General features: G+C 52.5%; 1 protein-coding gene across 1 annotated transcript in view; it reads right to left on the bottom strand.

Annotated features, from left to right (window-relative positions):
* Window positions 1-4: 4 nt before the first annotated feature.
* NTNG2 (netrin G2) overlaps window positions 5-14158 on the bottom strand; it is a gene marked incomplete at both ends in the record, with an annotated part of 26639 nt that continues 12485 nt past the window's right edge. Inside the window, 4 exons of the mRNA XM_008948044.1 lie at window positions 5-204; window positions 548-682; window positions 1109-1276; window positions 13340-13366. Coding sequence (XP_008946292.1) covers window positions 5-204; window positions 548-682; window positions 1109-1276; window positions 13340-13366 — 530 coding nt within the window. The remainder of the gene's footprint in view (window positions 205-547; window positions 683-1108; window positions 1277-13339; window positions 13367-14158) is intronic.

Below are 14158 nucleotides of genomic sequence, written 5' to 3'. Positions count from 1 at the left end.
GCAGCTGGAGCGCCAGCAGCCCCAGCAGGAGGGTGCCGAGGCCGCCGCGTGCGCCGGAGGCCCCGTCGCAGTCCTTTTTGTCGGCCTCGCAGCGGGACTGCTGGCACAGGACCCCCTTGAAGCCCACGGGGCAGATGCAGCGCTGGTTCTGGTAGCAGGTGCCGCCGTTCTGGCAGAGCAGGAGCTCGTCATCGCAGACGTTGGCTACGAGGTGGGAGAGAGGGAAGGACGTGGGTGTTCATCTGGGCTGTGTTAAACCCCCTGACTGCAGCACAAACTAAAACCTTTTGGTGTTCTCTAGCTCCTTAGGGTTCAATTATCCAACCCTTGTAGTGCTAGAGCAGCCCCAAGGCCAAAGGAGAATAGAAGGGACTGCAGACTCCGGGGGCAAAACTACCAAGTCGTTCTGGACTTGGGAGGAATGGTTGGAGTCTGCTCACCCTGCACCCCAAGTATCACAGGGCACCTAAGCAGGTGGTGCTGAAGCTCCCTCTCTTGTCTGGATCCACCCCACACCTCCCTCTGCTCCGCTGGCTCAGGTACTTACGGAAGCAGCCCTGTCTCCAGTAGTAGTTGGGCAAGCAGTCGTCACACTTGGGGCCCGTGGCACCTTCTTTGCATTCACAGTAGCCGGTCTCATTGCAGCGGTCGTGCATGGAGCCGATCTGGTTGCAGTTACATTCTGGCCAAAGACAAGGCTGTCAGTGTCTGCCCTGCCTGGGGGCTTCGTGCCTGTTAATGCCCTCAGGGAGCTGTTGGGGACTTTGGAAAATCCTGGCTGCGTGCTACAGGAGGAACCTTAGAGACCAAGGGACTGGGAGGGCACGGTTACTTGAGAGGCCCCAACAATGCAAACAGCCACGAGTGCAAAGACCTGTGGAGCTGAGCAGCTTCTGGTGGAGCAACGGATCTGTATCAAGTTGGAAAGATACTACCTGGGCGTTGTTTTCAGGGAAGAGACGCCCTGGCAGGCTGCAGAGACCGTGACGGGTGCTGTGCTTGGGGAGGACACACCACCCTCCAGAGAGGGGCTGAACCGAAGCCCACCCCGTGGAGCTGTCCCGTGTGCCAGCACCACTGCCCACGCCCGGGGCCCCGGGGCTCTCACCTATGCACACATTCTCGTCGTCCAGCTCGGCCGAGCTGTTGCGGTAGAAGCCCAGGCGGCAGTGCTGGCAGTGCTGGCCCCTCGTGTTGTGCTTGCAGCTCACACAGGTCACCACGTTCAGGAAGTCGATGTAGCTGCAGCGGTTGGAGTGGCCGTAGCACTCGCAGTCTGCGGGGAGGAGGAGGAGGAGGAGAGAGCTCGGAGCCGGGCCAGGAGCATCCTCCCACGTGCCGGGCAGAGGTGAGGAGACACGAGGCTTTGGGGGAGGCTCCTGCTCGGGTGAAGTGCCACGGGCACTGCTGGGCAGGAGGAGTGTCCACAGTGGCTGCCATTCCTCACTGCCACAGGGGCATCGGGCTGGCAGCCACTGCCCCGAGAGCAGAGCTGGGCTGGGGGGCTCTGTCCCTGTGGGGTGGGGGCAGGCAGGAGCCAGCCCCTGCTGTCCCAGGACGTGATCTCTTTAAGGACAGCACATCATGGGAGCAGGCAGTGGAGTCAGGTGTTAATTAAAGAGTTGCCTCGTTAAGGGGCAGAGCTCAGCTCGGTGCCTGGGTTTGGCTCTGGTGGGGCTGCAGGACCTGGGCTGAGGGACAGACATTCAGGGCAGGTTCTGCCTTGCTGTGACTGGCCCACGGGATGGGGCTGGCAGAGGGTACAGCAGCACTTGATGCCTCTGGTAACAGGAAGGTCCTGGACAAGGCTGAAGTGGAGCTGAAGCTGCTGCATGCCCCAGGAAAACCTTATCTGGCTTTTTCCTCTGTGTCCCTTCTTAGCATGCCCCGTGCTGCTCTGCCTCTCAAATCAATGCTGGTTGTGAAATGTGGTGGCTCTTGGGTTAAATGCTTAAAATGAGTGTGTGTATGCAAGGAAGTGTGGCTTGTGGGGGGTCCTTCAAAAGGTGGTGGAGAAGTGCTTGAGAGTTTGAACCAGGGCTGCCTGACACAGCACAGGATGCCTGCACAGGCTGCTGGCAGGGTGGGAGTTGCCACCATCACCTACTGCTACTGTCCCCAGGGCTGACCTCTCACAGCTCTAGGCATGTGTTAGAAAACAGCCAGCTAGGTTGAATTTGTAGCCAGAGGAATGTGATTACTTGCTTCTTGTGTTTGCTCTCTCTGACTGTTGCTTGGGATGGTGACTACCCTGTAGTGTTACATTTAGGGCACTGGATTTTTCTGGAAGTATAAAAGCATAATGCAGGAGCAGAGGAGGTACCCTAGTTGCTTTGTGGCCCAGCTGTCCTGGTCAGGATGTGTCCCAGCCAACACAGGCAGGGGATAACGTGAGCAGAGACAGTCAGCCAGGTCAGAGCTTCCCCAGCCCTCGGAGAGGACAAGGGACTCTTGGGGCTGGGATTTTGTTCCAAGCTGTAGCATTAAACGTTCAAGGATGGCAGAGGGATGGGAGGGAACAGTGTGGGCTGGCATGCACATGCAGCTGGAGGAGGGGACATCTCAATGAAATGATGACCAGGGAAGATGGAGCAGGGCAGAGGTTTCCCCATGGTTCACAGCTGCCTGAGGAGGAGCTAAGAGGCTGTTGTAATCTCGACCCTCTGTGAAACAATTTCTCCCTGTTTAACCAACACCCAAAGAATTCAAGCTCAAGTCCTGCTGGGTGCTGCAAGTCCCAAGCTTTGTTTCACCACAGGGACACAGCCAACCACGACCTGGATGGGCAAACCCTCCCCATCTTCTCCATGTCAGGGGCTGCTGGACCACATCACCTGGCTGAAGGCCAGGAGCCCTGGAGCAACACGCTCCCTCCTCTTACCTTTATATGTTTCAATAGGAGCCACTGGGCCAGAGTCTGGTTTGAGCCGGATGAGTTTTGAGCTCTTTGAGGATGCTTAAGAAAAATCAGAGACACGCTTTTTCTCACCACTTAGCACTACTCTGAGTCCTACTCCACTGTGAGCAGCTCTGCTACGAGAACAATGCCGAGCCAAGAACACTGCTGGCATCTATTTCTGCACCAGACAGCTGGTAGCTGCTAAATTTCTTCTCCTTTTCTCCCCTCCTCAAAGTATAATGCATAAACCCCTCGATGCACGGCACTATTGCAATGAGCAGAGCTGGCAGGAGCTACTCACAGATCCCCCCGTTACACGTTTGCTGGCACAAATTGGGTATTGGGTTATCCAGGACAAGGATCTACAAGTCTAAACAGCTTTAAAAAAAAAAAGGACTATATATATACACACATATATATAAATCTACTGGCTATGGCCTCAGTTTGAGGGTGGTCACACCAACTGGCACCCAAAAAGCTGCTAGGAACACAGGTAGGAGGAGAAATGCTCTGGAGGTGGTATCTGGCAGGGGTTGCTATGGGGTCCAGCCAGGAGTGTCCCCAGCAGCACGTACCTGGCTTCTTCCCGTGCCTCTTGCCTGCAGAGTGTGCTGTGCGCCCTGCTTTGCTCTTCGGAGCTGCTACGTGAGATGATAAAACACATCTGAGTGCTGTGGTGGGGAGAGGCCTCCCACGGCCAGCACACACCTTGGGCTGGCTATTGCCTCAGGTGAGGAGCTGCCCTGCCCAGGATGGTGCTTCCCTGGGGCTGTGCTGCCAGCCAGAGCCCTGTCCTTGCACAGAATGACCTGTGCTGGGGGGAAAGGGCACTGCTTCCAAACTGAGCTGATGGGGCTTGGGGGGTTTTGTCTTCTGGTAGCCTCAGTAAGGGCAGGGTTGAGCGGTGCTGAGCTCCCACAGGACATTTAGGAGTGGGTCCCACCCATTCTTGTGGCATGCCAGCCCTGGCACAGTGCTGTAGTGCTCAGGGAGGTGCTGGTGGGCATTGTCAGCCACATCCCATTGGTGTGGGACTGTATTCCAGGTTGTGTCCCCACAGTGGCAGCGATGGCATGAGGTGGCCATGCTCCCCACCTCCAGGGCTCAGCCATGGTCAGAGCAGGCCCAGTCTGGCTTCTGAGACCATCTGTGAAGCTGCTGTGGTGTTGGGGCTTCCTCAGGTTTCCATGGCTTCCCCTGGTCCCACAGTGGTCTGCATGGTGTCCAGACCCTCATCCACCAATATGGACTCTCCAGCCTCCGTGGCCATGATTTGCCCATGGCTCCCTCCAGCCTCTGGCACACAGGCTGGACAGGTGACATGGTGGTGTCTCCTCACAGCCCCTCCGTGGCAGACCAGCACAGTGCAGGGGGACAAGGGCAGTTGTCCCCACCATGAGGGAAGTGAGACAGCCCCGAGGGGAAGAAGCAGCTCCGTGGGGTGCTCCAAAGCCCCACATCTCTGCAGTGGGTGCTGTGGGTGGCCCTGGGGGCCATATCCCTCCATGGAAGCCCCCACGATTATGTCTATACCTCCTGTGGAGGGAGCCATGGCTGCGAGGAGGCTCCACGGGGTGTCTGGAGCAGGATGATCTGCTAATGGGGCCTGGCCCTATCAGGCCAGCACAGCTCATCAACCCAATTAATCTTGCCCAATTAATCTTGGCCAGGGGAATAGGTGTGCCCTTCACCCTCTGGCAAGATACCCCTCACCAAAGCAGCTGGAGTGCCCATGGGCTCTCCTGGAGCTCAGGGAGACTGCTACAGCCACCTCAGTCCCAAATGCATCTCCAAAGAGATCTCCATGGGCCTGAATGAGCAGAACTGAGCTGATGTGGACCTTCTGAGTAGGAGAGCTGATCGTATGATGCTGGGTCATGCCAAGGGTGAGTGGGTGGTCTTGGCCTATGGGCACTGGGGGAGAATTGTGTTCTGCCTCACCCTTGAGTGTGGGCATGGCCTTACCTCGAATGTTCTTGGGAGGATCTGGTGGCTTCGGCTTGGGTCCAGGTGCTGCTGTGTTTGGTGGGAGCTGAACAGCTTACGGTGGCATCAGTTAGAGAGAACATCAGATTTAATACAGATCCCCCTCTTGTTTGATAAAAGCTGGTAAAGGGACACTAGAAGCTCTAGGCAAGTATCTAGGGTGAGCTGGTGGAGACATATCTGGTTGAGAATGTATTGTTTATGAAGTCTCCTGGAAATTAGCGTTTTTAAGTGTGAAGAGAGACAGAAAAAGTACTCCTGAGGGGAGAGCATGGAACTGCTGGATGGGAGAGTGCTGTCATGTGGTCACTACATTGTCCAAGCATGGAGAGGGCTAAATCTGCAGACCACTCTCAAGACTCAGAAGCCTCCCTTGTCCAGCACAGCCTGTCAGCATCACCTGGCATTGATGCCCACGGTGCAGACCTATCTCTTCTTCCTGTATCGAATGCAGTTTTGTTTCTCTGTGAGGCCAGAGGCTGGCCCGAGAGCACAATTCCAAAGAACTTCAAATTTAGCACTTTCTGCCCCTCATTGGAGTATTTCCAGACATTGGTTTGTGTCCTGGGCCCAGCTTCAGCAGTTATGTTCTGCACTGGAGGGATGCTAATGTCTACATCTGGAGCAAGCTACAGGCATCTCAGCTGGGAAACAGGAGCTGAGCACCACTGGGCAGCTGCCGGGGTGTGTGTGCTGGCAGAAAGCTTGAGGAGGAGAAACTTCAGTCTCAACAGCCAGTGTGAGGCCTCCCAAGGTTCCCACCAGAGGCAGCTCACCTTAGGCAGTCAAGCAGGAGACCTGAAGCAAGGAAATACATAAGAAGGCGTCTAGGCTACAAACAACACAGGTCTATCTATTTACAAAGTTCTTCTGCTCTACAAGCAGGCTCCGGTCTCAGGAGATGACAGGATTTCCATGATCCTCTCCGTTCACCCCAGCAGCAAGCTGTGAACAATCTCTTCTACCACTTACCATCCTCATCTTTCATGTACACGACTAGACCCTGAGGCTCAGTGCAGCCTCAGCAGACTCCCAGCTGCCTGTCGGGCACACACAAGCCGTGAGCTGTCTCCCAGGTGGGGAGGAGAGAGGTGCATGGAAAATGGAGATGCAGAGCTGGCAACTAAAGTGTCTGCTGAGCACTGGGGGCTGCTACTGGCTGGCAGGACCCAGCTCTGGCACGTGTCTCCTACCTTCTGCTCCCGGGCCAGCCTTGCCCACTTGCAGCGGGGCAGCCGCCGACAGGCCGGTGTAGTCTTGCAGAGATCAGAGGGGAGAGTTGTGTTACTGGGTGTGCTGGGGGAGCTGGTGACCAGCGAGGAGCTCGGCAGGGCTCTGGTGGAGGGCCAGAGCTTTGGGGTGCCACAGGGTAAGAAAGACATTGAGGGGCTGGAACATGTCCAGAGAAGGGCAGTGAAGCTGGTGAGGGCTCTGGGGAACACGGCTCGTGGGGAGCAGCTGAGGGGACGGGGGGTGGTTAGTCTGGAGGAGGCTGAGGGGAGACCACCTTGCTCTTGACAATTCCCTGAAAGGAGGTTGTGGTGAGGTTGCTGTTGGGGTTTTCTCCCAGGTAACCAGCAATAGGACAAGAGGAAAGGGGGTTAAGTTGTGCCAGGGGAGGTTTCAATTGGATATTAGGCAGAATTTCTTTCCTGGCAGAGTGGTGAGGCCTTGGCCCAGGCTGCCCAGGGAGGTGGGGGAGTCACCATCCCTGGAGGGGTTCAAAAACACACGTTAGACGTGGTACTTCAGGATATGGTTTAGTGGTCATGGTAGTGTTGGGTTGATGGCTGGATTTGAAGATCTTAGAGGGCTTTTCCAACCTTAATGACTCTATGAAACTCAACCATGTACCATGCAGGTTCTCATGCCTGCTCAATGCAAGTGCTGCTGCTGGCGCTGGGACACTGGAGGGGCCAGGCAGCCCTTGTGACACAAAGGGCAGGAGGACAGCAGGGTGCTGAGCTCCCCGTCCTCAGCTCAGATGAAGACAGTGGTTTGCTCCTGTGCTTGCATGAGGACCTCAGCAACCAAACTGCACCTCATTGCTTTGGAATAACAGAACTGAGAAACAGCATGGGATCCTTGGGGTGGAGGCACCTGGTTTCTAATCCAAACGTCTAGGCCCTCCTTCAGGCTCTGCTCTTCTGTCAGAAATAACAACTGAAGGATTTGTGAGCCACAAATCAGAGAAATTCAGAGAAATGAAACCAGCAAGACATGTCTAGACCACTGGTTTGATTTCCCTGTGCACCCTCACCAGCTCCACACCCCTCCCCATCCCCTCAATATTGGTAACAATCTTCAGGTTTGCTAGAAAACAAACCAAGGAACGAAATTTTAAAAGCCATATTATTAATTTCAAGCTCCAGTTGGGTAACATAAGGAGGAGGAGGGAAAAAAAAAGAAAATCTCTCAATCCTTGCCAAGTTTCAAAGGACAAACCCGAGTAGGAGAGGAATGTGATTTCCCAGCCTCGTCAAGGAGATGATAAACAATGCAGAATAATAATTTTTAAAAAAAGGTCATTTTTTTTTTTTAATGACAAGCTCTAAGAGAAGGTGATAGACATTGTCCTTTTCAGCTGGAAAGTGGAAACCAATTGATATTAATATGGTGTTAAAGAGAATATGAAAAAAGCCCTGTGCAAATTGGCAAGGGTTTAATTAGAGTCACAATAAAAACCAGCCCTGGAGGCATTTTGCTTTTTAGTCATTCACATACACCTCCACTCAATTGCATTTACAGAGCCAGGAAAATTATTAATGCTCGTTATCCTGAGAACCTTTCCCTTGTAGCTCTGAGATGTTAATGGACAGTTTTACATTTTGGGAGGTCGAGAGACCCGATTCGCTCTCAGAGCCAGCTCAGGGAAATGGGAAACACTGGGCAGCTCTTCTCTCAGGGGCCTGGATCCACCCCGATGAAAATTGCTGGTCTGGATGGATTTCTGGGGAAGTAGAATAGATTGAACCAAAAAGTCACACTTTATAGCAAAAAACACTGAGGCAAACAGCACTGGAGGAGGGAGGAAGGACTCTGGAAAAGTCCCTCTCAAATATAGACACACAGAACCAGTGCTCTCTTTCTGTTGGAGCTCTTAACCAACCTGCCCCTTGCTCAGTGGTTTTGTTTTTCCTGGAGGTGAACTGGCCCTGCTGGAACTACTACAAACCAGAGGGGGAAAAAATGGAAGCAGGAAAAAAAAAAAAATTAAAGCTGCCTTTTTTTTTTTTTTTTTTCTTCCTTATTTTGAGCATGGGAAAAATGTAACAAATGGCAAGGAGGAATTTGACAGGCTTCAGGGAAGATTTTGAAATGACAGAACTGCAGAAGGCAAATGAGACTAGCACTTAATTCATTCTCTTCAGGGTAACTCTGTGATTTCCCTTCCTTCTAGCCATTTTGGCAGCTTCAGCTGCCTTCAGACCCCAGCTCGTGCACGTAAACTCACTCTTCTCCCACCTCTCCCTGCACGACAGGCGACTGGGCACAAAAGCATCCTATGAACATGACCACAGCTCCACCTTGACCACGGAAAACACCACGAGCAGCCAAAGGAAGCAGATGTCTAGCAGATCCATGCAACCTAGAGACAACCCAAATCTAATCTACTCCTCTAGCCTACGTGCTACGGTGCTTTCTGCCTTGCTGCTACCCACGAGTGTGCGGAGGCAAGGAGGAGAAGGGAGAAACACATCAGGCTGGCTTTAAATACCTGGGTTTTTCTGTGCTTCCCTCACGGGCACAGAGGCAGTGAACTCAGAGGCTGGTCTGATGATGCTTGCTTATGGTAGGAAGCAGAAATTCAGAGGGCAGAAGACAGTGTGTAGATTAGAGGGTGAAACAGCACAAGGGTGGGGCAGGGCTCTAACAGGACTTTTCTTGAAATGGATGGATGGGCTTTAAAGCAAGGAGGGATCATTTAATGCTTCTAAAATTCAGGTAAGCACAGAGTATCTCACTCTGGGACTTTGACCCAGCTTGGGGTGGTTGTGTCTCCTGCAAATGGGCATCTTCCCAGGAGCCTGCAGGGTCATCTTTTAACAAGGTGTTTCCCTTTAAGTCTTGGCCAGTTAGGTTCACAGCCCTTTGGGGATGTGATGGTATTTAAAAATGTACTTTATGTTTTGCAGGGGGAAGAACCTCTCTGGTCCAAAGCAGGTCAGGATTAGGCTGTGCCTTGATTCCCTGTTGCTTGTCAAAAGCACACAACAGACCTTTGGCATCAAACCCAGCATGCTGCCCAGGTAAGAGAACAGGTCCCTGAGCTGCTGGGTGGCCTGACTACCTTCTTATTTGGAGCAGCCCCTCCAGGGACTGTCTCCATCCCCAGGCACACCATTCTGGGTGGGACCTGGCTCTGAAGAAACATGGATGGAGTCTGAATGGGAACAAGGAGCTCCAAGCTCCAGCCTGACTGTATCAAGCCAGAGATGTGGTGGCTGGACTGCAATTTATTTATTTTAGTCCTTTGCCATCAGTTAATGAAGGCATTATGAAAACATTTTCTCTAGCTGGGAAGCAGGTTTTGGAGAAGGAATATACCCTGAGGTGCTCAATGTCTCCCAGGTCCCTCGGAGCAGGCTGGCAGGACACTGTTTTCCCCAACACCACACAACCCCACACAGATACTGTCCTGCCCACCCCAGATGTATGACATGAGTGAGGCAGAGCACTGCAAGTCATACACAAGACAGACACTAAACACATCACCCACATGTACACAGCACTTGCAAAAAAATAGACCTGAAACATTGCTATGGGTGAGCATGGATAAAAATCAAATGACCCCAAGAGTGTGGTGCAGATGTAGACGTGATCCCCTGTCACTGCTGGGGCCTTGGTGATGGTGCCTCTGGGCAGGGGTGGTGGATGAACGTCCTCCTGCACATGTACAACATGGACCTGGGTGAGGAGCACTTCTTAAGAGACCTGAGACTTGCACTCCTTTGCCCAGTGTCACTTCAACTCCATGGATGATGGAGCTAAACCCTCAGCTTCCTGATTAACTACTCAAGCAGGGTACTTCCATGAATATATCTATATTTGCATAAACATGCAATCAAGTTTCCTCATCCCTTTGACTGGCTTCTGGCAGCTCCCCCAGACAGACTGTTACTAACATACTGTGGGTGTAAAACGTCCTCCCGGGAAATATCAGGCCCAGAAAGCATGGCAAGGGGAGGAACGCGTGGCTAATTCCCCCACGAGAGGCTTAAAAAAAATGTCCTGCTGTTAAGTTTTATCTGCTCATTTCCAAGAGAAAAGTGAAAACGCTGTCTCCTTGTTCAGGGGGGGAGGGAAGGAGAAACTCCCAGAAAAAGGACAAAAGTTTTCCTCCACGGGGTGATGTTAGAAATTAGGAAAGGGTGTTTCTGCCTGGAGAATGTTAGATGGGTCTCTGCCCAAGGAAAACTGCCCTTGAAGATGCAGCCAGCCTGTGTGACATCCTTGAGCCTGGCCACTGGGACTCGGTGCAGGACTGGAAGAGCTGGCAAGGACACAGCCAGCACCTCCACTGAACAGTCAGCCTGTCCCTGGCAGGGCTTAGCAAAGCCTCTGGGCTGCTCTGAGCCTGGTGGCAAGTGGCAGGAGGTGGCTGCTGGCCTGCAGCCCTCCCCCAGGAAGGTCCAAGCGAGTGGCTGGTGGGGCAGAGCAGCATCCAGCCTTCCCTGTCATCCTCTGGGAGAAGCACCCTGCAAGAACAATGGGGGTAACTCTCCTGCCTTCTCTGGCATCACACGTGGAGGTCAGGGATGGAGCAGAACAAGGTACAAGTCCCCTCTCCTCTCAGCCAGGCAAGACTGGGCATGTGTTTTAATTTTACAGTGGGACAGTAAAGCCTTTGTTACTTTACTGCCCTGCCTTGTGATGGAGCTGTAAGAGAGCACCTCTTGCAGCTCTGCCAGCCCTGTGCAGCACAACATTGACAAGTGGCTCTAGAAGGGATGGATTTTGTAAACCTTTTTTTTTTCAAAGATACAAAATTGAGAGAAAAAGGGAAAAGCATTGCTTCCCCCACAACCAGTCCTGGCTTCACTTCCTGCTGCCCTCATGATATCAGAGAGTGGCAGCAGTGATGCTCCATCACTGGGTGTGTCCTAGGCCAGGCTGGATGGGGCTTTGAGCACCCTGGTCTAGTGGGAGGTGTCCCTGCCCATGGCAGGGGGTTGGAACTAGGTGATCTTTAAGGTCCCTTCCAGCCCAAACTGTTCTATGATTCTAAGACCGCTCAGAGACTGGGTGATGTGAATGGAGTCAGGGTCATTTTTATCCATGTCCTTTTATCATCCTATGGAGCAGATAACCAAGGCCACAAACAGAGCAGCCCCGTGTGTTCTCCACTGCTGCTGGAGGAGCCAGGGTGGGAAACAGGCAAAAAGAGGAGCCTGGCAGAGGAACCCTGGCCCTCCAGGCAAGGCAGGGAGCGTGGCACCCACCTGGCTGGGTGGTGATGGCAGGTAGGGGGGTGCTGCTGGTGGTTGAGGTGGTGCTGGTGGTTGAGGTGGTGGTGGTTGAGGAGGTGGTGGTTGAGGTGGTGGTGGTGGACGTTGTTGTGGTGGTCGTTTTTGCTGTGGTGGTTTTTGGGGTGGTAACCCGCTGCGGTCGCTCATACGCTAGCAAGCAGAGAGAAGAGGTGGGAGGCACTTACTGGGGGGGGAAAGGAGGGTTTCCTTGCCAGCCTGCACACCCGTGAGGCTGCTGCAGCTGGGGCTGAACTGCTGACCGATTTCTCAGCACAGCTACAACTGGGGCACCGGGAGGATTAAGGCGACGGCGGCTCGATGACGCCGGGCGCAGCAGCCCGTGTGTGCACGCAGGGGCGGGGGCTCTCTCAGCAGCTTACTCTGCTGGTGCAGATATTGGCTTAAATACTTACGGCTCCATCATAAACTAATGGCCAATTAGGGTGAAAAGGGGAAAGGAAAGCACGGCTGGGCAGATGTGGGGTGAAGAGCAGGTGGGAGGTGCAGAGGAACCCCCAGCTCGCCCTGCCAGGAGCTGGGAAGCCGCTGCCTGCTGGCTACGTGCCGGCTGGCAGAGCCCAGCTCTGGTCCCCCAGCCACCCCAGGGGCAGCAAACTACCCAGGACCACCACCCCCAGCCCGGATTCACCCCCCGGCAGCCCCGGTGCAGCAGGGGACAGGATGGCTGCACAGGAGCCTGGCCATGCCAGCCCCAACTGGAACAGCACCCGCAACACCAAGTCCTACTTAACTTCCACCTGCTGCCCTCCTGTCCTTGTTTGTCCCACTGCTTCATGCAGATTATCGTGCTTAATTTCATAATAGCCCTGAGCTAGTTTAAATACTTCATTTAGGTCACGTCTAGTCTCCTATGCAGGCTAAATAATCTCTCCTTAACTGGTCTTGGACACAAATCCCTCCTGTCCACCTCCTGCACATCGCTCCCAGCACCCCCCCAGCTTCTCCCCAGCAGGGAAATTTTGATGGGAAACAGTTTGCAGTGACACCACTGAGGATGCTGAGCTCTGCTAAAGGGAGGAAAAAAAGAGTTATCAAAATGGTTTTGACCAGAAAAGCAAAGAATATTTTGGACTGTTAAAACATTTAATTATTTTAATCCTAAATTACTTAAGGGAGACTTCTCATTTGAAATTTTTAACCTTTTAGATTTGACTGTTTAAAGTCTAAATATAGTTCATTTACCCAGAAAACTTGTCCTCCACTTTTCAATTAGGTGCACTTTTCCTAATTGCATTTGCATTTCTCTGAAACTATTTCTCCTCCAATTCTTTCCACTTGCCTGCAAATTCATTATTCATTCAGCCCCCTGATTTGTTTCTTCTGGAGGGTAATTCTGAGCCACAAAATTCAAACCTGAGCTTCTGCTTACCCAAAACTCCAGGCTCTTTGATATCAAACTACCTCCAGCTTTGTTAAATAAGGAGTCCTATCATACCATCAATCTTCCAATGGAAATCCCCACTGAGCTCTACTGTCTTTGCTGCCGACACTTCATAGACATGTTTATATACCTACAGATGTACCTACAGATGTACACACACTCTAGATATGTTTTTTTTATCGATAGCCCAAGGTGACCCAGACTGGATGCTATGCCAAATAATTCAAATCCAGCTCCTTCTCAAAGCAGAAGCCTGCAATACTGGGCAGGGGTTGGGGGAAGTTCAGAGCTAGCACTGGTGATTTTGAAGAGTCTTTTTTTATTTCCTTTCCGGCTGCTATGCTAACGAACCTCATGGGGGGAAACCATGCCAGAGGAAGAGGCAAAATGAGGCTACTGAAGTCAAAGGAAGAAAATATAAGACACTTTGACAGGACAGAAAATGAGGTGCAATTAGGGAAGACTTATTGCCTGGGAAATGATAATGGATAGAAAATAACCATTTTTTTTTTCCTAGTGACATCCACAAGGACCATGCACCGGGGTGTTAAATGCCAACATTTCAGTTATGTTTTTACTTACTGCCATAGGCTGAGCCTGCAGCTGCACCTGGAAAAAAATGAGAAGAAGGCCAGTCACTGGATGCAGGACACCATTGGCTCTGATACCAGCAGAAGATCAAACAGATACACAACGGGGGACCGAACAGCAATTAATTAGCAGGGGTCTTGCTCATAGGCATATCAGTTTGCTGTGACATCTTGAAACCTGCTTTTGTCAAAGCACAGAGGCAACCAGACAGTGCTGTCTGGGGTCCTGGCATCTCAAGCCTTTCACCTGGGGAAGGAAAACCAGCCTGGTCCTTGCTGATGGGCTTTTCTCTTAACTATTTCCTCGACCTACCATTAAAGCCCAGCAAAGGACAAGCACATCTGCTGACGTTCACTGGGCTAAGTACAAACTGTAGGATCTGAACCAGCTTGTTGTCCTTGGGGAAGTTCTCAGGGAGCAAGAAGGGTTGAGCACCCTTCCCACTGCAGCACTCGCTCAACAGGAAAGCTGCCAGCTTCAAATCCCCCAGTCGAAGGCCATCCAAGGACCAGCTTCTGGTTTTTGGCACCCAAAGTGTGGTGCACAGAACCAAGTGCATGAATCATGGAAAGCCTCAGCTTTGCATGAACATAAAGAACGGGACCACCAAAAGGGGAGGACTTCAGAGAACTGCCTCTGCTGCAGAGGAAGAGGATGACGATGGGGGAAGGAGGAAACAACAGAGAGAGAGTCAGGGCTGGGGGGAGGAAAAAGGCTGAGTGACAGATGGGAAGAGAGATGAACGGGAAAAGAAAGAGCAGAGGAAAAAGAGAAATGGGAAGAGACACAAGGAACGGAGGGGAGGGAAAG

Source organism: Merops nubicus, unplaced genomic scaffold (genome assembly GCF_000691845.1).
Source record: "Merops nubicus isolate BGI_N331 unplaced genomic scaffold, ASM69184v1 scaffold5479, whole genome shotgun sequence".
NCBI lineage: Eukaryota > Metazoa > Chordata > Aves > Coraciiformes > Meropidae > Merops > Merops nubicus.
Note: the sequence above shows the minus strand (reverse complement) of the source record. Positions and strands in the feature narration are given on the sequence as shown.